The sequence below is a fragment of the Lutra lutra genome, chromosome 4 (genome assembly GCF_902655055.1).
Source record: "Lutra lutra chromosome 4, mLutLut1.2, whole genome shotgun sequence".
Classification (NCBI taxonomy): Eukaryota; Metazoa; Chordata; class Mammalia; order Carnivora; family Mustelidae; genus Lutra; species Lutra lutra.
Window position 1 is genome coordinate 19,948,184 of NC_062281.1, and position 23,840 is coordinate 19,972,023.

The 23,840-nt window shown below is 39.9% G+C and overlaps 1 protein-coding gene across 3 annotated transcripts in view; it reads right to left on the reverse strand.

Moving 5' to 3' along the window:
* COL14A1 (collagen type XIV alpha 1 chain) overlaps positions 1-23,840 on the reverse strand; it is a 217,839-nt gene that overhangs the window by 36,986 nt on the left and 157,013 nt on the right. For all 3 annotated transcript variants that reach the window (XM_047727418.1, XM_047727417.1, XM_047727419.1), the window contains exons 37-40: positions 15,655-15,708; positions 11,910-12,005; positions 10,680-10,733; positions 10,091-10,144 (exon numbers count right to left, since the gene is read on the reverse strand). In XM_047727418.1, coding sequence (XP_047583374.1) covers positions 10,091-10,144; positions 10,680-10,733; positions 11,910-12,005; positions 15,655-15,708 — 258 coding nt within the window. The remainder of the gene's footprint in view (positions 1-10,090; positions 10,145-10,679; positions 10,734-11,909; positions 12,006-15,654; positions 15,709-23,840) is intronic.

A 23,840-nucleotide genomic window follows, 5' to 3' on the forward strand; every position in this document is an offset into this window, starting at 1 on the left:
AACCACTGAGATTTTAGAATTGCTTGTTATAGCAGTTATCCTACACTAATACACAAGCTAGTTGGGGTTTTTTGGGTTGCTGTTTGTTTTTTTTACTACCACTTCTGTTTTTTTCATTTCAGACATTCAGTCAAAAATATTAAGTCAGAGTTTGCCTAGCTGGCTCAGTCAGGAGATTATGTGACTCTTGATCTTGGGGTCATGAGTTCAAGCCCCGTGTTGGGCTTAGAGCTTACTTTAAAAAAAAAAAAAAGTCAGAAGACTGCAGTAATAGAGGCTGATACAGATTAAGTTACACACACACACACACACACACACACACACACCTTTTTTTGGGATGTACTAACTAAACATCAAAAATTAATCCTGACATAATCTGAAAGAAATTATTTTGCATTTTGTTTAAATACAGCATATTCGAGAAGAGGCAATAAAAAATCAGAACATGTGAGAGAGGAACAGAACTTGAGAACTCCAGTTCAATCCCTTCATGTTATAAGGGAGTAAAGTTGGGGCCCAATCGAAGTTAGGGGAACTTACCATTTAAAAGGGTGGGGGGAATTAAACACATTTCTTAAAAAGGAAATTAAAAATCCATGATTTCCTCAATAAAGTTCACATAAGAAAAAAATCGATTCTGGGCACATAGTCAATAATTTAAGGTGTTTTAAAAAGGACATATTTTGGCTTCCTGCCCTAAAACTCTTCCAGCAGGGATGGGAAGCCCACACGCACCCATGTGCGACCCCCACACGACACACAGCCAACACGGCACTCGGCCATCAGCACGGCAGCACGAGGCCTGCCCCAGGACATAGGGGCGATTTGATTCACGGAAGGAACACGGAGGGGCTAGTGCTTTAGTGTGATCCAAAGAGGGTACTAGATAAGACGTTTGTTCACTGCGTGTTCTTCTACCTACCAGAAGCTGAGAGGGCAGAAGCTATACTTTATTCCTTGTTCCATTCCTAATATTGCCCTAGCACACTGCTGGCACAAAATAGGTCCTAACACAATGTTTAATTTGAACAACATTGGGGCTCCTGGAGGAAGGGCTCTGATTATCCTTCTAAATAAGCATCGGTCTCGGATATTACTAGTCTGGAAATACAACGGGCAGGGAGGAAGTGCCATGTCATCTGTCCTTGTCCCTGAGCCTCCACGAGCAGAGGAAAGGAGTCAGGAGTCCTGTACCCTCAGAAGCTGAAATTTTATTCCGGTGAATATCCTAGGGGTAGTTTCCTAGAAGCGGACCTGGATGCCATGCCTTTGGTTTACAGATGGACTCTTCTTGGGAGAAATCAGCCAGCTAGTGAAGGAGGCAGGGGAGGGCAGGGGAAGAGCCATGAGAATTGGCTTTCCCTGAAGCTGGCCATCAGCTCATCCCATGGGGGGAGCTGCAGTGTGAGTTACAACCTGCAGTGACCCGTGGTCAGGTTTTGTTCACCCATATCAGTTATCATGGACTGGAGACAAGGTGCCATTTTAAGAGCAATTCTCTGCGGAAGGGCCAATTCTGAATCCTCACCAGTCAGCATCTGTAGCTGCGTAGGGATGGAATATACCTGTCAGGAAAGTGGGATCTGATGAGGGCATCAACAGTGTCCACAACAGTGCATTTTATTTCATGGATTGTTGTGAACAATCGAGAATTTTTAGACACAACAGTTCAAGAATAAAGGCATTAGATTGCTGGAGGGGAGGCAGGTGGGGGGATGGGGCATCAGGGTGATGGGCATTAAGGAGGGCACGTGATGGGATGAGCACTGGGTGTTATATGCAACTGCTAAATTATTGAACACTACCTCTGAAACTAATGACATATGATGTGTTGGCTAATTGAATTTAAATTAAAAAAAGAAGAAAAGCATTTTTAAGATTACTGTGAGTTACCCGTTTCCCTGATTACAAATTAAAATGTACTTGTTCCACATTGTTATAACTAAAAGGATGTTACTACAAATACCATTTTAGAGACATCATCAAACGCATTTTTTCTGAAGTTTTTTCCTAACTCCACGAAATAAAAACTTCACATTTGTCATCATGTAAATAGCTTTGCATTTTAATTTTTTGATCGCATGAGTGAACTTACCTTTGAAAGATTATTAGTTGTAAGCCACACATTTGTCACATTAGAAAAGTATTTGCAAAGCTACTCTGTGCTGTGCGTTCTGGTAGGATCTGGATAGCTGATGATGAACGAGACTGTATTTCCAAGGAGTTTATGGTTTTGAGCAAAGCCAATAGCCAACGATTGATAGAAATGACAGTGTTATGATGATGGACGAGAGAGTTCCCTGGGAACATGTAGGAAGAACAGCTCATCCTGGCATAGGAAGGGAGAGAGGGCTTCAGCAGAGAGATGCTTAAATCAAGGGACCTGGGAGGACTGGGCTACCACATGAGTCTCCCTGCTCATGGGTCGCTGTGGTCCCATGTTTTAGCCCATCTTTGCAAGCCGGGCAATACTTAGCCAGGGCTCAGGTCCCCCTTCTCACCTCTTCATCTCAAGGTGAGGAGCAAGGGCAGCAGTTTTTTTTTTTTTTTTAATATATAAAAGCAATAAACTTGGTGAAAAGAAAAACTCTGTAAAATGTCTGCATGTTACAAGGCAAAATAAATGGCAAATTCTAGCTCTGTGATTCAGCTTAATCTTGATCAAAGCTCACTGGAGGAATGGTCTTCAACCCATCTCAGCTCAAAATGTGTTTACATTTCCCAGATCATTTCTGTATCTATAAATTTTCCATTTCATATATGCTAGCCAATCTGGAAAGACGTGTGCTTGTGGGTTAAGCGCCTCCATAAAAAGTGGAAACCCCAAGTACACAATGAAGAATGAATAGCAGGGAATAGAAGTAAGTGATAAGCATAATGTAGACATTCACTTAAGCCGACAAATATGTTTTTCAAGAGCTTGAAGTCCGTCACCCACAAAAAGGCATGTTTTAGAACACGAATAACTCCAGACGTTTTTCTTTTTCTGAGATTCTCACCTCAACATCTTAATATGCACCCACAACCCACATAAATGAGTTTTGCTCTAAAAACTTGAAGGGATTTTAATAATTTGTTTTTGAAAAGAGGTGGCTATGAGCAAGTTACTAAATTATGGTTGACTGTGATTTATCATCAAAGGAAAATTAGCCCTAACATTTGCTTTCAAAAATCACTGATATTTGAATGAATACTAAATTTACCTATGGCCGAAACTGGCAAAGTATACTGTTTTACAGACATTTAGTGAACCATTCATTAATGTCCATTTTGCCGTTTCCCTTGCCCTGCTTTGGAATATATATACAAATTTCCTGTAGGGTCTTAAAAACTTTACAGTTTCTAATTTCTGTGTCTCTGGCACTTAGCAGTGGAAACTTTTGTGCTCACAAAGAGTGTTGTAATTAAAATTAAAGTCAGAAGCAGAATATTTACGTTTATGCCGCTATCACATGGCACTCAGAACTCGTGACTCAATCATGATACACACCACCCATGCCTTTTCTGAAGCCTGGAATGGTGAGTCACAGATATTAAGCCCAGATACTGGAATATGCCGATTGTTAATGTCCTCTGACTTACACCGCGCTCTAAGGTAGAGTGGGCCCTCCACACAGCTGGCATCCAATGAGTTTGCTTAGAGGAAGCAAACCCAAGCAGTGAGGGTCAGAAAAACACTTGAAGAAACTCCTGCTGGATGATCTCCACCCTGTGGCATGGGTTTGGACTGTTGTGAGCACCAGCAGACATCTCAGCAAGGCAGTCAGCCATAAGAAATAAGGCTGCTACTTGCAGCAAAGGATTACGCCCAACCACCAGAGTAAGAGGCCAAGCACCAACAAGCCACAGACTCTGTAAACACTGGCCCAGCCTCGATACCCAAGATCAGATCAGTCCTTATATGTGGCACCATGTTGAGCCACCCTGGGGAATTTTCAGACACACACACAGTATCTGTGTGTGCCTATAAATAGACCTAGAAACATGCACATATTTACGTATATATGCACAATACACTTAATATGTCCATACATGTATATATTATATATGTAATTTAATATATATAGAGAGAAATACAAACATATTTTAGCAACCTGAAGTGATGACTTGGGTGAATTAAAGCAGCAGCAAAATTCTGTGCAAGGAATTACTTAGCCATACAATAGGCCTAACCCGCTATACTATCCAGTGATTCTAACTCCCAGCTGATTATGAGAAGCATTAAGCTTTTTATTTCTTTTTATTTTTTTAAAAGATTTTATTTATTTATTTGACAAACTGAGGTCACAGGTAGGCAGAAAGAGAAAAGGGGGAGAAGCAGGCTCCCTGCTAAGCAGAGAGCCCAATGCGGGACTCGATCGCGGGACTCGATCCCAGGACTCTGAGATCATGACCTGAGCCAAAGGCAGACGCTTAACCCACTGAGCCACCCAGGCACCTGAGAAGCATTAAGCTTTTTAAAACTACACATTCCAAAGTCACACCTAATACCTTGCATATCTGATTCTCTGAGGTCGAAGCCCAGGAACTGGTGTCCTCCAAAACAAAGCAAAACTTGGAACGCCTTGATCCCTTACGTTGGGGAACCACTGGCTTGCAATATTAAGCATCTGGCCTAACCCTGAAGGATGGCCTGAGACCAGAGAACAAGGCAGATTTCATCCATGCCCTAGGCTCCAACAGGAGTGTGTGTAAACCGTTTAAAACATACTATAAATTCCCTAAGTAACTGCTCTCAACTGTGCCCAGATGTGTTACCATCCAAATAAGTGTGAAAAGTAATCGAAAGCTATTCCTCTGGGCGAACTATCAACTTCTGTTTCACCAAGTAGCCCAAACTGGTTTCTTCCAGCCCCCAAATTCTAGGCAAGATATCTTCCATCCTGTTTATTAAATATCTCGAATCGAAGACTTTCCTACATGAACAAAATCTCCCAGTGAACTTTATGAAACCGAATTTTGTGGAAAGAAAGAGCTCAGTGTTGGAACCAGAGAGATGGACCATAATCCTGGCTCCAACACTTGCTAGCTGAATGGCATTGTGCTGCGGTTTTTTGTTTGTTTGTTTGTTTTTGTTTTTTTTAAGTTCCAGATTCTTCATCTGTACAGTGGAGTAACAGGGCTTGGCTTTCGTGGTTCTTCTGAGCATTACAGAACATCACATTGTAAAGCACGTGCACTTAGTCAATAATTAGTAATAACGATTCCTGCCATTTTTATTCAGATAAGCTGTGAAGTTCCAATGGTGTACACTATCTGTTGTTGCTGTAGATGATTTACAAAAACCCGTCTAGACTCACAAGAAGGAAAATCAAATCATCCTCCCCACTAGTTTTGTGATGGCTAAACATTCCCTCTTCTGAATGAGGAAGATACTCAAGGGGGATATTATCTTGAATCTTCATATTTAACAAAATATTCCCCAGATCAGTCTCTCATCACTGCTCAACATTGGTGATGGGAATTAAATCCAGATAACGGACTCAAGTTTCATTTCTCAAGGATATTTTAAGTCCAACTCACTTTGATGAAACGTGACATTCATTACAAAAACGGCCTTTGTATACATCGAATTTGAACCCACATCAAAAGGAAGCATGTTCCAAGTGTCCTTTCAATGTGGAATCCAAGAAAGTTAAACAAAAGCAACAAACCCTTTGCTTTTTCTTCAGGCTCTTTTTTATAGTTCTTTAAAATCTTCTAAGGCATCTTAATACGTCAAGCACAGGCATTATAAAATAGTATACTGTCCTGACTTATGAGGTTCACATTGAAAACAGTGAATATTAAGATAAGCTAAAATTAAATTTTTATATAGAAATTCTTTCTATGAATTTATTCCCTCAGTAACTCTACGGAGTCAAATATTTTTTCTGCTTCACAGATGAGTAAAGTGAGGCTTGGAAATAGTAAGCAACTGGTCCAATGTCATTATGGTAAGGGTTCAAACTCAGGCCTGGCTAATGGCCCAAATCAATCATATTCACCACTGGCCCATCCTGCTTTTCACAACCTCTCAAGTTCAGCAGAATTCATATGCAGAAGAATTTTTTTTTTTTTTACTATTTCATTTTTTGCAGCTGAGAAAGGAAGGCTGTGGTTATGGCATGGAAATGCAGGGAACAGTAACCTGGGGCAAAGGAAGCTTTCCAAATTCAGTTCATTTGGTATTTAAAAATGAAAACCTTCTGTATTCGGACAATGGAGGAATTACTATCTTCCAGGTGCCATAAAAGCTCTACCTCCTTGTCATTTTTATTTCTTGTCTCTCTGCCGTTTTTATATAACCCTATTAAGAATTGGAAAATAAAAATAATTTTTACAGTTTCTATGTGGAACGTTTGATAGAAAGCTCATGGTCTTGGACGTCAGCAAACCTCAGAACTGGAAAAGAGGTTGAGTTTTCTGTTTTCCTCCCTTTTCTGTTCATACCCTCATTTCTTCTGTTTATCATCCCTGCCTTGCCTGTTCTTCCTAGTTTTGCTAAGGACCACCAAACCCACCCTTCATCAGAGGAGCTCAAAGATCACAGGAAAGCCCTAGGGTCACAGACACCAAGGAAAGAAGAGGGAGGAAGAAGGGGGAGGTGGCAAGACACATAGTGAAAAAGAAAGAGGTGCCCTGAATGTTGTTGGCCAGAATGGTTGGGAATGAAGGTGTCTACACCCAATTGTTGAGTCTTGACTTGAGCTGTTATACATAGTTACCTTCTTAAATTTTTTATTTTTTGTGTATACAATTTCTTCTCAGCTTTACTGAGACACCATTGACATATGACTCTGTATAAGTTTAAGGTACTAATGTGCTAATTGGACACATTTATATATTGCAAAATGATTGCCACCATAACCTCCATTACCCCCTCCATCCCATCACGTGGTGACCATTTCTTGTTTGTGGCATAAACATTTGAGACCTCCTCTCTTAGCCATTGTTGCCTTTTAAAATGTGGCCCTGCACCATGTTTTGTCATTTGCCAGCAAGAGGCCAAGACTTGTTCAGTGAAGAAGTCCAACTTTTGCTGGACGAGCTTATGGCCCCAGGCCCAACGCCGAGTATGAGTTGTCTCTAAGAGTCAAAGATTCCCCTTGGGAAAAGCCAGAATAAGCCAGGAACATTAGAAAACATGTTCCCTGTTTAAAGAGGAGATGTTTAATCTTTTCCCTTTTATTTTTGCTAAGCTCTCCCTCCTTCCAGGCCAAATTAAGGGGGTAACATTGACACCAGCTCTAGGAAAGACATGCTATTCTTCCCCTAGGCTGGGAGTCGAAGGGAGGGTGCTACCTCTGGGCTGGGAGTTCTTACCTGTCAACAAGAGAAGACAGAGATGAAAAAGAACGATGGGTGAGCAGGAAGGAGTAACCCACTGCTCTTCAGCCTGCCTCCTGCTCTCACTCCTGCTCTCACCTCTGAGATAGTCCAAGGACCGAGAGGCACGGGTTAGAACTGCTCCCTTCTCTGTCTACAGTGGGCTTCCCTCACTCAGGATCAGGGACCATGAACGTGAGACAACAGGAAGTGATTTCAGCTGGTAAGTGGGACGAAAGGACAACATAGCTCTGCTTTCCCGATTCCCTGGATGGTCAAGCCTAACTGGACGGTTTTCTGGAAGTGGCTTTTCAGGCATTTCAGTGGGAAGTCTCAGCATCCAGTGCCTGCTCTATACTGTGGTTGTTATTATTTCTTTTATTTTCTTCTTTGCCTTTTAAAATGGCCAAGGCAGAGGAGGAATAATCATGAAATTTTGTCCCTAGGACTCTCAGTGACACCTGTCTCCCACTGCTGAGCCACGGAGACCTGCTGTCCCAGAAGGACCTGGCCTTCCATCAAGGTGCTCTGTGTCCTGGATCTGCTGGGACCCCCATAAATCTTGGCTTGGGACTTCCTACTTTACAATCCTGCTCAGTAACTCATTATTTTAGACCTTTTACTTTCCTTAAGCCCCCATAGATCAGAGCCACCTAAACAACTCTGTTTTCATCCACTTTTCCTTCTTTCTCTGCTGTGTCTGAAGAAGACCCATTTGTTTTCCCAGGTTAAGAGTCAAGTTCCGGACACCACCACATCCTTCCATGTCCTATAAGTAGATGGTCTAGGAATTGCCTCCTTTAGCTATTGAAAGTCTTTCCTCTTCTGGATCCTTCTGCTCTGGAGCATTGGAGAACTCTCTCCAGGCTGAGCCCAGCACACGACATGTAGTATGTGCTCAATTAAGATAAGTGGTCAACTAATATCTTATTAAATAAGATCTATGCAGCTTCTCCCTCAAGCAGGGCTGCCATGTTGTACAGCTCTAGGGGGTGCCATTATATTTTATTCTGGGTGAATGGCACCCCTTAAAGTTCCACACTGAAATACTATTTTCCTTTTCTAAAACAATTGTCACAGAATTTGCACAATATTTTTTAAACATGACCCTGCAAAGAATGAGTATCTCCTGAAAGCCAGTAAGTCCATCTGCAACCAAGAATTTTTCAAAATGGGAACTAAACACATTCTGAAAGGTTTTTTTTGTCTCCAAACTGGGGGAGAAAGGACCAAAAAATCCACATACAGATATCTCATCACTTTATTACAGCTCTGAGACTGTTCGTTCCCTAAAAACATGTTTGAAGAAATAGCAAAATAATTATAAAAAGTCTGTGTTAGTATATAGGTTTTAAAAGGAAAAAAAAGAATTTTTCAAAGAAAGTATTCTAAAACCAAATGATCCAAACACCAATCCAATATGTTTGATTTGGGAGTTCTCTGCCAAGACTCATCTCCACGCATAGATAAATCAAGTAAATTCACTGAACCAAATCTTTAGAACCGCCATTTCCAGAGCTTCAGGCATCATGAAAGATTCTAGGTGTGTAACCGAACAGGATCTTAGCCTAAGCCCTTTGCCAAAACATATAAATATTTCTAAATACTCCTTCCACATGCACAAGAAACCTACATAAATCTAACTTTTAGAGAATGCCTCCTTTACATACAGTTACATGTACATGATTTACAGACTGAGTAGTTCCATTTAATGGGCAAAGACTAAACTGAGATTTTTAAGCAAAAGAAAGTTTGGTAAAAAAAAAAAAAAAAAAAGAACATGGAAGGAATTTAAGGCCCCATACCTACATTTCTATAGAAAAAACGATCTCCTTATTTTGAGCCATATAGCCACTCTGAGCTAAAGGCAGGTCTTGTTTGAATAGACAAACGAGTCTTCCAGCCACTTGCTATCCCAGTGGGTAAGTTGTAACAAAAATAAGCAGTGCATGCCAAATGTGCTGGCCTTCATTGGATTGGACCTAACTGGTTGCCACTCCATATAATTTTGTCTTGAGGGAAACTGTAGAGCCTCCCATATCCTAAATCAGTGACAGTTAAAAAAAAAAAACAAAAAAAGATTTACTTGAATTTGTGTTTACCTCTCCAGCTTCACTTCTTGACAGTCTTCCCAAATTTAAATGTGTGCACGTGTGTGTACATTGATATGCACACACACATTCACACAGTGCACTCTACTCCCTAGCCACACTGAACTCTGTGCAATATTGGAAATGGCCCACTTTCTCTTCATCTTCATGCCTTTGTAGATTTTGTTCTCTGCTTGCAATAGCTTTCCTATCCTCATTGCTGTCCATAAGGATAGGTTAAAAGACTAGATAATTGACATATATCAAATAAATGAAGAACACTGTGGATAGTCATAATACTTAAATGTCAACTCCTATGATCCTTGATTTCCTTTAGGTTTGTGCCTAGAAAATTGGAAAAAAAAAAAAAAGAAACCCTGGAAAATCTGCTAAACCAATGCACATAATTCAGTGCAAGTTGCATTCTGGTTATGGGAACATTCAGAAAGAGGTGTCATTAATTTGGGAAGGTTTGAAAAAAGTTCTCAGGTTTTGATGAAACTTATAAAGATGAAACTAATGGAAGAGGTCAATGAGGGGAAAGAGACACAGGATAGGCAGAACGTAGATAGACAGAAGGAATAATAAGGAAAAAACCACCTAGTTTCACTTCCTTGCATAGAAAACTATTAGAAACAAGGAATGTCTTGGTAAGGAATCTAATGTGCTAACAACCCTGGGCAGGGCCTTACCCTCTGGCCTGGAGAGCCATCGCGTCCTGGTGAACCAATGCCTCCTGGGACACCCTAGGTAGAGCAAGGACCAAAAAAGTTAGAGTCACAGAAATTGGAAATCAATTGCCTTTCTACCCACCTTCCCTGAAATAGATCAAGGGCTCCAAACAATTTAATAGCATAAAGGTGAATTCAGAATCCAGAAATGATTTGTGTGAAAGAAATGTCCCTCATCAAAGCTTGTCCTTGGGAGAATCTATATGACTCTCAGAGGCAACTAAGTTGAATGAATACAGGCTAACAGTCTTTAATACAGAAAATACTTACTGCTAAAATCACAGCTGACTTTAGAAGCTATAGCTCCCCACCCCCAGCCTGCCACCTTGGTAAGGCTCTAAAGCTAAGAGCATTTGGCAGGGGGCAGAGGGGGAAGGAAACAGACAATCTTAAGCAGGCTCCATATAGAGCCTGATGTGGGGGCTTGATCCCACAACCCTGAGATCATGATTTGGACGCTTAAATGACTGAACTACCCAGGCGCCCCAAGCTAAGAGCACTTTTTTTTTTTTTTTTTTTTTTAAAGCAGACTAAAAAGTAAAACTCATACCTGTGGGCCAGGAAGGCCAGTCTCTCCTTTTTCTCCTTTAGCACCCGGCATACCCTGAATAGCCAAAAGCATTCGGGGTTACGTTCAGGTAGGGTAAATTCTTCGTTTCTTCTTCCTCTCCACTGGCTGTTCTGATGTTGTCAACATTAACTTGCTTTCACGCTAACACCCAAACACAGCATGTTTCGCTTCTCACATATGCTACCCTCCATATGTAAGCATGCCTACGGAGCTGAACATTTATACAGCAGAACATTTTAAACACAGAACACTGTCTGATATGGGTGAGCCCGTACTGTACGTCTGTGGAGGAGAGACTGAATAGTTAGATACTACTGATAGTTCAGATTTTTGAGGTTCACCTCTATCTAGAGTTCTGCTTTTGTTTTGGCTAGAAAGATATAGGAACAGAAAAGCAAACACAGAACCTGGCAGGTAGCAGGACCTTACCAAAGGCTTACTAGTAGTAGTACCAATCGAGTCACTGGAATGTTAATGCTTTCTAAACCGTGAAAATAACCCGGAACAGAAAATTTCTCAGTGAGGGAGACAGAATCATATGCCCAGAAACATGGTTAAAAATGTGCTTAAAAGGCTAGTTTGTTCCAAATATTAATTTTAGTTTATAGAAATTGGTTTTATTCTTGAAATCTTGATCCCTAGAGGAAGATTAATGAAAATCAGTAAGTGGCATTAAGTTTGTTTTCTGTGATACAAACAGCTTTTACAAGCAGAGTTGGCTATATAAAATACAGTGTCTATAATCTCAAACTCCAGGTAAATGCCCTGTCCTTTGATGCCCATTGAGATAAAAATCATAAATAAATGGCTTCCATCAATCTATATCCATGATTACTTCATATCCATAATGAACAACTTGAATTTGTTACTTTCTAGATTTTATTACATCTGTTAAGGACTTGATCCAACAAGAAAAAGGAAAAAAATTGTCATAGCCCCATTTCTCTTCTTAGGCAAACTGCTTATAGATATACCTACTCTGTTTGTATGTATCTATTTGTAAAAACCCTCATCACTTAACAAAAAATTGGCTAATGAGTGAACTCATGATGTCTCAGTTGCTACTTCCATTTCTCAATTCTTTTTTTTAGGGGTTGAAAGGGACTGAGGCTCATTATATAAAGGGCACAGAAGACAAAAGTTCACTCTTTAGAACTCATGAAAAAGGGATCCCAATAAAATCCACCCAAATGTTTACACACTACTCACAGGCATTCCTTGAATGGACAGACCACTTGGTCCTTGGGGTCCAGGGGGGCCCTGGGGTCCTGGAGGGCCTGTGTCACCTCGAGGGCCCTCTGGTCCCTGAAACACAAGAGAAGAAAATCATTCCAGAGGCAAGTTAGATTCTTGGTACTCAAACGGTATTTCTGCTTAGAGCACTTGTAATTTATTTCCTTACAGAAATGTTCCTAAGACACAAAATGCTGATAGGATAGCAAGACAACATGCCTCAGATGGTACACCTCCCAGACAAGATGTCATCAGTAAACCAAAAGAGTAAACACATAGGGGTTGTTGTAACTTTAATTTTTTTCTTCCGTAAATAAGGCGGCTATGCCAACTATGTGAGTAACGAGACCCCCCACACTCCATAACAAATCCGAAAGATAGAAAGTACTTCGAGACCACCCTCCTGGTGTGTGGCATGGAGGTTCATCCCATCCAGCTGAACTACTTTCTCTCCACCTCCATCCCTGTCAGCCACCCGTCTCGGGGGCACTCCTGCATTACTGAAGACTTTGCACCCAGTCCCTGTTTGCTTCCTCCTCTTGATCCCACCATCCCATCGTGCCTCTTCCTTGTCTGCCTCATGACCTGCTCTCGGGGCACTATTACTTGATTTCCTTTCTTCTCAGAATCAGGCACTCCTGTTCTATTAGGAACTCTTATTTCCACAGTTTGGACCTTGTGATTTGGCTAAAGCTCTATTACCTCTGTAATCCTAGTTCCAGAAAAACTACCTCCTCAACCTCTTCTCCTTGTCCTTCTCTCATTCTGGGACTCCAGTGAAAACTAGCAAAAATTAAGATTTCCAACACCTGGATATCATGTTAAATGCGAAGCTGATGAATCCGTTACTTGGGACAAGCAATGCAGAAGAAAAAGTGGGGGCAGATAATGAGCGTAGTTCATTATGTTTCAAGTTCATGGGGATAACCGTGTGGACACGTCCAACAGTCTGGGGATTGAGAGATGTCTGAGCTGGGATGGATTTTGGAGTCGCTGGAGACGTGTGTGTGGGTGAGGTTCTTAAGGAGATTACTGAGACAGTAACAGAAGAAACTGGAAAGATGAGATGAAAAGTGGGTAGAAAGGAGAGAAAGAGAAGCCTGAGCAGTGTAGGAAAGGCCGAAGGTGGGGGTGTGGCGAGAATTTCTAATAGGAAGGTGTCCAACTGTATCAAATGCTGTAGAGACCTCATGTAAGATAGGAATGAAACTGTAGCCCGTGGATTTGATAACAAGGAGGTAATTGGTGACCTTAATAAGAGCAATTTTACAGGATTCTTACAGGAAGAGAAGTCATATGCAGGTTAAGTACGATTCCGGTTATATGTAAATGGAATTATATACTGTGAACTTCATTGGTTCATGCTTCTTTCATGGGTCAGAGTGGTGTTGAATTTCATACATTTATTTCATGTTTCCATAGTATGTTCCTTTCGACTCCATTGCATGGCTATGCAGAAAATTGTACATTCACCTATTAATGACCATTTGAAGCATTTCTAATTTTTTGCTATTGTGAATAAAGATGCTACAAACATTTATGTACCAAAAACAAAACAAAACAAAATTTGGAAGTGAGGATGCAGAAAACAAATGAAAACTATTCTTATAAGAGACATAGTGTAAGAGGAGGAGAGACAGAGGTAGTTAGATTTAAAAAATATGATGGAAGAGACAAACCAGTAATTGATAAATATTAGTTAATGCTTATAATCATTTAATCATATATTAATTAAATATTATTAAGGAACTAAGAGTGGAGCAGAAAAGCAGAAAGTATGTGATCTCATTTTATTCTATACAGTATGAGACAAAATGACTTGGAGAGCCCAGCAGCAGGGCTGCTTTAAGATGATTAAGATAATTAATTAAGATAATTAAGATAATTTAAGATAATTCTTATTATCTGTTTGCTACAATTAAAATGTGGACCCACAAAATGGAAAATAACACAGCATGGGGCTTTCCATACGGAAGGTATACTTCATCTGTTCCTACACTATTGCGTTGGTAGACATGTGAGAATCCTTTGTCTAACAAGATATTTCCTAAAATAACTTCATACTTTTATCTGATTCATCAAAGTCATTGTGGAGAAGCAACCACCTCAGTAGTGGTCCTGTGGAAATGGATTATCAGAGGTAAGGAGTCAATGTTGGGATCATCAAACACCTTTGAACTTCTAATAAGTCTTCATGATCAGAATCATCACCCAGCGAGAATGCTGGAAAAACAATGGGATCCTGCTGGGACCCCAGTGGGATGAGGAAGCCAAAATGTACAGGAGCTCCTGGGCACTGCCCTGAAGTGGGACTGAGGAGGACCCAGTATAGTGCTGTCTGAGAAGAGGCTTTCAAATCACTGGCCTTCCTCGTAGGACCAGAAGAGAGAGATCCAGGTAAGAAACATCAAGTCTATGCCTAAGATATATGTCACAATCTCAGAAAATTAAACCAATAAAAAGAGGAGATATCTCATGACTGGAGTTTTGGGTTGGCTAGGGCCTCCTTATCTTCAGTCTTCTTTCGTTTACTTCTTTCCCTTCCCGCCATGTTAGCTTCTACCCTGCTTCGCTTGTTTCCAGTTTTATAGTAAAAATTCTTGCACTGTTCTCCTCCCCATGAAAAAATACCATGCAAATTGAGTGGGTGACTATACTGAAGCAATAAGTCAAGACTGCCGGTGGCTGGAGAGGAGATCATGTGGGGCAACAGGTACAAATGAAACGGGGAGTCAAATTACAGAGGGCCTTGAATGCCACACCAAGGAAGCTGAATTGTACTCTCTAGGCAATAGCCGCATAGGACTACGGTTTTAAAAGTATGATATGACCCAGCATAACTTTAAACAAATAAATCTGGGGGCAGATGTGAAGAATCCATCAGAAAATCAAAATCACTGGAGCCAGGGGGCACCTGGGTGGCTCAGTGGATTAAGCCGCTGCCTTCGGCTCAGGTCATGATCTCAGGGTCCTGGGATCGAGTCCCGCATCGGGCTCTCTGCTCAGCAGGGTGCCTGCTTCCCTCTCTCTCTCTCTGCCTGCCTCTCCGTCTACTTGTGATCTCTCTCTGTCAAATAAATAAATAAAATCTTTAAAAAAAAAAAATCACTGGAGCCTGGAGACCAGTTAGAAGATCTGCCAAAAGCCAGATCGAAGATGGTGAGGCCTGATATCAATTAGTGGCTGGGCTTCTGCCCATCCCTCAGGGCGCCTTTGTGCAAAGTAGGAAAACGTGTGCCTGGACATGGCTTGGCAAGGCTTGGTCATCTCAGCTGGTGCCTTTGTGCAGCGCATGGCCCACACCAGCACACGTGGTGGCCCTGGGCAGTGAGAAAGGAAAACAGAGCTGTGTGTTTGATTATACCTAGTGGGGAGGGAGTAGGACTCTAAAACTTGAGAAATTACCCGGGAGGGAGAGCTGCCTAGTCATGATTAGATTTTTCTCCTTACTTTGTTGTAGGTAGAGAAAGAACACTACCTTGGAAACTAAAATACTCAGAACACTGACATTCTATTTTTGACCTGGAAATGAACATTTCTTTCACAAAGTTCTTAAATACTTTTATGAAAAAACGGAAGTCTTTAAGAATAAGAGAAAAGACTTAGACACAACTTTTCGCAAAAACACAAGGGGTTCTAGACTGCAAAGGGTAAACAGAACTGAACTCCAAAATTACATTATTGCTATTTTTGAGAAAGACAGATACAGAGAGAACATTACCTTTGCACCCTGTTCACCTCGTTGGCCCTTTGGTCCTCGGAGTCCTGGACCACCCTGGCAAACAGATGTTAAGTATTAGCACAAAGACAAGTCTTAAATAGCATGTTTCATCCATGTTCTTCAATAATATGGATTATGTAATTCTTATTTTGAATAAAGGCCAACTCATTGTGTAATGGTATATGTTCATTATGATCCTTTACTGGAAATCTGCCACCTAGACTCACCTCTTCCTGCAGATGATTTCATAGTTTGAGAAAGCTTTCTATGCCAAATCCTTTCAAATTAAAAAAAGCTATGGTCTTTTGAAATTTAGTGTGTAAGACTACTACTATTAATAGATGCAAATAAAATACACTGTTAATCTAAAATTGTGTGTCTTATACCACAACTTTGTGATTACTCTTTTAAATTATAAAAAGAATATAAAAATAGTAACAATTTAATTTTATTTACACCCTAAAAGGCTAATCAGTGTTACTGGAACTTCAGTTTTTTGCATTCTCCGTAATATTTTTGCCTTATTAATGCACCACCTGCACAATTACTTAATATCATTTTCTTTATCTAGATATATATGTGCGAACATAATACGTATCTATGTATGTGTATATGTATTCTTGGGAACATATTCTTTGTATATATGTGCATACAAATATGTGGGTATACACTGAATATTTTCCAACTATTAAATCTAATCTTAAAAGCAAATATTTTGGCACTATAGTTAATTGAAAAATGTATTACTTATTAAGAATAGAAGGTAAACTTAAAAGGCACATATTGCATGGAACACTGGGTATTGTACATAAACAATGAATTCTGGTACACTGAAAAGAAATTTAAAAAAATAAAATAAAATAAATACTATAATGTTATAATGTTTCAATTCAGCTAAATTTTGTTTCTATTGAAGTCTGTGAGCCATGGGCTTGTTCTCTGTTAAAAAGATGAGTAAGCAACACCCAAAGAACAAATAATCCAATCAAGAAATGGGCAGAGGACATGAACAGACATTTCTGCAGAGGACATCCAGATGGCCAACAGACACATGAAAAAATGATCCACATCACTTGGCATCAGGGAAATACAAATCAAAACCACAATGAGATACCACCTCACATCAGTCAGAATGGCTAAAATTAACAAGTCAGGAAATAACAGATGCTGGCGAGGATGTGGAGAAAGGGGAACCCTCCTACACTGTTGGTGGGAATGCAAGCTGGTGCAACCACTCTGGAAAAAAGCATGGAGTTTCCTCAAAAAGTTGAATATAGAGCTACCCTCTGACCCAGCAACTGCACTACTGGGTGTTTACCCTAAAGATACAAACGTAGTGATCCGAAGGGGCACGTGCACCCGAATGTTTATAGCAGCAATGTCCACAACAGCCAAACTATGGGAAGAACCTAGATGTCCATCAACAGATGAATGGATAAAGAAGATGTGGTATATATACACAATGGAATACTATGCACCCATCAAAAGAAATGAAATCTTGCCATTTGCGATGACGTGGATGGAACTAGAGGGTATCATGCTTAGCGAAATAAGTCAATCGGAGAAAGACAACTATCATATGATCTCCCTGATATGAGGAAGTGGAGATGCAACATGAGGGGTTTGGGGGGTAGGAAAAGAATAAATGAAACAAGATGGGATTGGGAAGGAGACAAACCATAAGAGACTCTTAATCTCACAAAACAAACTGAGGGTTGCTGGGGGGGGTTCAGGAGAGGGTGGTGGGGTTATGGACATTGGGCAGGGTATGTGCTATGGTGAGTGCTGTGAAGTGTGTAAACCTGGTGATTTACAGACCTGTACCCCTGGGGCTAAAAATACATTATATGTTTATTAAAAAAAAAAGGAAATAACCAAATCCAAAAAAAAAAAAAAAAAAAGATGAGTAAGTATTTGCACCAGACTGAGAATATCTCTTTCACCTGAGCAGAAGGATTAAAAGCTCATTGAAAATGTAATAGGTTGGGGTACCTGGGTGGCTCAATTGTTGAGCATCTGTCTCTGGCTCAGGTCAGGATCCCAGGGTTCTGAGATCGAGCCCCGTATGGGGCTCCCTGCTCAGCAGGAAGCCTGCTTCTCCCTCTCCCAATCCCCCTGCTTGTGGTCTCTCTCTTGCTGTCTCTCTCACTCTCTCTCTGTCAAATAAATAAATAAAATAAAAAAGAAAATGGAATGGCTTTCTCAGTGTGTGTTTCCAGTTTATTTCCTGCTACATACAGGACCCTAAAAAGCATTTTGTGTACCATCAGCAAAACACTCACATGACGGGTAAAAGACTGGATCCAGTGATCTTGAAGGTTTCTTCCAGCTTGTTTTAGTCACTTAAATTCATCCCTCTGCCCAATAATACCTTGTTTCTTACCTTGCTTATCTTCCAGACTTTCTTTTTTTTTTTTTTTTAAGATTTTATTTATTTGAGAGAGAGCAAGAGAGAACGCAAACAGGGGAAGGGCAGAGGGAGAGGGAGAAGAAGGCTTCCTGCTAAGCAGGGAGCCCAATGTGGGGCTCGATCCCAGAACCCTGAGATCATGACCTGAGCTGAAGGCAGAGGCTTAACCACTGAGCCATCTGGGTGCCCCTCCTCTAGACTTTTAAAATACAATTATAAAACTGCATTTTCTGCATATATGTACCTATAGAAAATATTACCTGTAGTATTATTGTGCTATTATATGATGTATTATAAATTACATATATGACATCACACTTTTTACATAGTCCTAAGTTTTTTAACTTAATATATTTTAGAGATTCTTTTCTATGATGTAACATGATTTAACTTATAACAGTATAACAAGAACATTGTTAACTTAATGAGAAAGTATTGGATTATACAGTTGTTTAACCATTTTCATGACTGGAAACATAGGGTTTGGTTGCACATTTTTTTTTTGTTTATTTTTTTTTAAAGATTTTTATTTATTTGAGAGAGAGAGAGAGCACAAGCAGGAGGAGGAGCAGAAGGAGAAGGAAAGGCAGACAACCCCTGAGAAGGGAGCCCGGTGTGGGGCTTGATCCCAGAACCCTTGGATCATGACCCGAGCCAAACGCAGAATCTTAACCGACTGAGCCACCCAGATGCACCCCCCTTTTTTTTTCCTTTTGCTGTTTAAACACTTCTGTAGTTAACATCCTTACACACCCCTGAAGCACAAACTTTAATATTTAAGTACAAATGTTAATATTTAGGATATCAACAAGTAGAATTATAAATGAAATTTAGTGGGTAGGCCAATATATTGTCAAACTCCAAAAAAGCTGTGCCAGTTTACCCATCTACCAAGAGTTTAAGAAGGTTCCTGCTTCTCTAAACCTTAGTCACTACTTGATCTTGAAGGGGAGCACAATTTGTCACCTCACAGTGTGCCCCTTTGGCATAAGGATTATTTCAGCCTGATTATTTAAGAAACTGCAGACACAGGAGAAGCCCTGAAAAGGAAAAACCGAGTAAAAGTTTTATAGGAGACATTTACATTTATGAGGGATGTCCCTATTTGTAAAGGTGTCTCCCTCTCTGTACCAGGAAGAAAGGGAGAAACTAGAGAAATCTCTAGAAACTTACTTATGAAAAAGGCAGAGACTGGGGACTGCATAAGAGCCTCTTCCTCCCCAAACTGACTCCCCACCCTTGCAATTTTTTTTTTTTTTTGTCTTTAGCTTAAGATGATATTTAAAGTGATAGCTTCAGCCACTTTGGGGAGTTACTCAGTTCTCCTGGGTATCTCCAATGTATACAGGAAGTACACGTGTTATTAAACTCCTGATTGTTTTTCTTCTGTTAATCTTTTTATTAAAAGGGTGTCTTAGTAAAGTACCCAGAAGGGTTGGGCACTTGGGTGGCTCAGTGGGTTAAGCCGCTGCCTTTGGCTCAGGTCATGATCCCAGGGTCCTGGGATCGAGTCCCGCATTGGGTTCTCTGCTCGGCAGGAAGCCTGCTTCCCTTCCTCTCTCTCTGCCTGCCTCTCTGCCTGCTTGTGATCTCTGTCTGTCAAATAAATAAATAAAATCTTTAAAAAAAAAAAAAAAGAACCCAGAAGGGTAGAGGGAAAATTATTTTTCCTCCCCCACAATGTTGTCAAACTTCACATTTTTACCAAACTAACTGGTGAAAACAATATTTTACTCTTATTTTAATTTTCATTTCTCTTAACACTATGCTAATGGGCATCACTTATAACTTTTGCCCATTGACATTTCATCTTGATGCAACTACTAATTTCTATACCTTACTCAGTTTTTTAATGGGTTGCATTTTTTTCTTCTCTTTAATATGTAGAAATTCCTGAAATATTTGGATACCATACCTTTTGCTGCTATGTAGCATGCAAATATTCTCCCTCAGAGTGGCAGACACTCTTGGTTGGCTACCAAACAGTCTTTTCTGACTCCCTTCTCTATTTTATTTCTCCTACTACAAAGACTGAAAAAGACGGATTTGCTTGCCCCACCTTCTTTGCAACCAGGAATGGGCACATTAACCACTTTGGGCCAATGTCATCAAGAGGCCACAAGCCTATAGAAAGGAAAGTGGGAGGCTGGGACAAGCCCGGGGGACCACCCACCTCTAAATCTTTTGTTGAGCAAACAATAAATACCTAAACGTCCCAATGGTTTACCCTACTGTGCCAGTCAAACTTTCTGTTCCTTGCAGCAAGCGCAGGTCTTCCCAATTAATATACCATTCTGGCACAAACTCTTTACCTTTCCCTGTGCATCTTTAATGATTGGTGTTTAACTGCAGGTTTTGTTCAAATGTGACAATTTGGTTCACAACTACTCGTGTCACAGGCATCTTGTCTAAAAGCCTGGAACCTTTTATATTTGTAACTTGTTTTGCACCTTATCCTTAATCTTTAACACTGAGCACATGACAAGAATTCAATACAGTTTTGTGGATGTTAACTTCCATCCTTTTTTTTGGTTTTGTTTTTTAATATTTTATTTATTTATTTATCTGACACAGAGAGATCACAAGTAGGCAGAGAGGCAGACAGAGAGAGAGAGAGTGAGAGAGAGAGAGAGAGAGGAGGAAGCAGGCTCCTAGCAGAGCAGAGAGCCTGATGCAGGACTCCATCCCAGGACCCCGAGACCATGACCAGAGCCGAACCAGAGGCTCAACCTACTGAGCCACCCAGGCACCCCAAGTTCCATCCTTTTAATAAGAAAGGGTTAGTTTAGGCAAAGGGAATATGGTTCATTCACCCATGCCTTCCTACAGTTCTTTTGTAGCTTTATTGGATTTATTGGCACAATAAAAAAGCTTTATTGGCACAAAACACCCACGTATAAATTCTTGAATGAGAAAATAATCACTAGTTAAATCATTAGTCAGGATTTACTTCATATTGTTTGGGATACTATTTCTTGAATAGTTTATTATACTTTAAATATTTGAAAATTTCAATAGCTTTTCCCCTATTTTATATCTTTCTCTCCAAGCCAGAACGCAACCCTTCTCTTTCACTTCTCTGCTGCTTTTTTCTCATTACAAAGTCTGACTCTTAGGTCATATGTAAATATTTTACAACCTATTCCAGCAGTATTGCAGATGAAAACACTTGAAAACCCTCCAGCTAATAAAGCTTATTAATGCTGCTTAAAATAAAATAAACATTATTATAATTAAGAACTGAATGCATAAATTCCAGAAATGAAGAAACAAAAGCCAGAGAAGCAAGCATGTGGACAGAGACTGCCTTGGGGGAAGATGGAGAAAATGGTTCAGGATTGCTGCAAAGTCTGTATGTTAGAGCCTATGCAAAGCAAGGAAATGTGAACTAGGTGGGAGCAGAGCGGAAAATGAAATGTTCTTTAAAGCTGAGGAACTTGAAAAGTTTCACTGTGAATTGGGGACGGGGGAACAATAAAAAATAGCAGGTGGATGACCAAGATGTTGCTTCCAATGCAGCTGTGGGAGGAGTAGGAAATGTCTTTGATAAGTAATATTACCCAGAAGCTGATTCTCCCACAATCTAGGGGTCATTGCCCATCAGGAGCCAACAACGTCTAGGTGGATTTCAGTTGGCTATGTACCCAGAAGCTTAGCAGAAGCAGGCACAGATATTCTTTGGAGGAATATAGCCCCAAACTGGCTCACAATATCCCCTGAGATAAAATTTCACATAATACAAGCTCAAATATATACCCTCCCAAATCACACAATACATATGGAAACAAGATAATGTAACACCAGCAGAAAAGAAAAATGGCAGACTCAGAACCACATACAATGCAGATATTGAGATGATCAGATAAAAAAATAAACTTTGTTTAAAATATTGAAAAAAATAGTTTTGAGGTATTACAAAGGAAGAAAGTGTATAGAAATGCCCAGAATTTCTGAAAAGGAACCAAATTTAACTCCTAGCTTTGCTATACATAATCATCAAAATCAGAAATACAATGGATAGGTTAATAGCTTATTAAACATAGCTAAATGTAGAATAGACTAGAAACTAAATTGAAAGAAATCACACAGAAGAAAGCTGGAGAGAAAAGCAGAAATAAAAAAGGTTAAGAAACATAGAAAGTAAAAAAGTATATCAGTTGAATTTCAGAAAAACATAATGGAGATGATAGGAAAGAGGCAATATTTGATGAGACGGTGACTAAGAAAACTCCAAATTTAACGAGAAACATTGCCATTCAAACTCACGAAGTCATAAGTTTTCCAAAATGGCAGATCATCTACATCAAAACTGCGCCCCAGAGCACACTGTGGCCGAACTTCAGATCACTAAAGACAAAGGAATCTTGAAAACAAGATCTTCCCGTTTATTAGTTTGGAAAGTTGTCTCACTGCTTTAATTAAGGCCAATATTAAAAATTTTTAAGCAAGACAGGAGGCTTATTGTTCTCTTATATTAAAATCCGAGCTGATAACTGGTTCGGTGTCATAGAGTAGCTTTACCACATATGACAATGTCGAAACTCAGTTGCTTCCATTTTATTACTCTGCTGTGTGCTAGGACACTGCTTATCAAACTGAACCATTACCACATGTTCCCAGAGTAATATGTTGAGCGAGGCGAGAAGAGATAAGGAAGTAATTTCGTTTTCACTTAAGAACAACATCTAGGTTGATTGCATATTGCTTTTCTCTCACTGGCCAGATCTTGGTCAGAAGGTGATACCTACTTACAGATGCTAAGAAGTCAAGTCCCCAGCTGAAGGCCATGTGTTTAGCTAAAACTCAGGGAATTCTACCATGAAAAAGAAGCAGGGGCAATTAATGCTGGGGGTACAATCAACAATCTCTTTAACAACCATCAAAACTATCTTTCAATAATACAATATGAAAATATGATAATATTTTGTGATGAACAAAAATTGAAAATTTTCTATCAACAGTCTCCTTAAAGGAACATCCTGGGGCACCTGGGTGGCACAGTTGGTTAAGTGTCTGAGTCTTGGTTTCGGCTTCAAGGTCATGATCTCAGGGTTGTGAGACAGAGCCCCAAGGAGGGTTCTGCACTCAGTGGGGAGTCTGCTTGAGATTCTTTCTCCCACTCTCTCTGGCCCTCCCCCCACTTGCTTGCACTCTCTCTCTCAAAAAGAAGGAAGGAAGGAAGGAAAGAAAGAAAGGAAGGAAGGAAGGAAGGAAGGAAGGAAGGAAGGGAGGAAGGAACATCCAAAGGGTGTATTCCAGGAGAAATAAAAATACCAGAAGATTTTGTGAGCAAAGAAATAGCAAGTATGGAGGCAAGTCTTAACACAAAGTAATTTATACCAAGTACTAATAAAATATCTAGTTTATGATTTTAAAAAACATAGTAAAATACTAGACAGCCAATAGTGCATAAATTATAAAAAGGATGATCTAAGAGAAAAATATTCCAAGAATATCATATCTATTGAAATATGAGTGAAAATCTTAATTCTTTTTAGACTTTGTCAAGCTAAATATGTTTGTTAAAATCTCTTGGTTGACCATTAAAAGAACAGCTACAGATTTCCAAATTAGCAGAGGGGAGAAGAGAAGAATAAAAAAACAAAAAGCCAGATAGTGTAAATGAGTAGATAAAACCTTGACCAACCAAGAAGGCACGTATATATCATGTGGGACAAATAGAAAGCAAAAATTAAGGTGATAGATATAGGAATATTAGCCCAAAGAGGTTAATTGTCACAAACAATAGAATGAATGGACTAAACTCTTAAAAAAA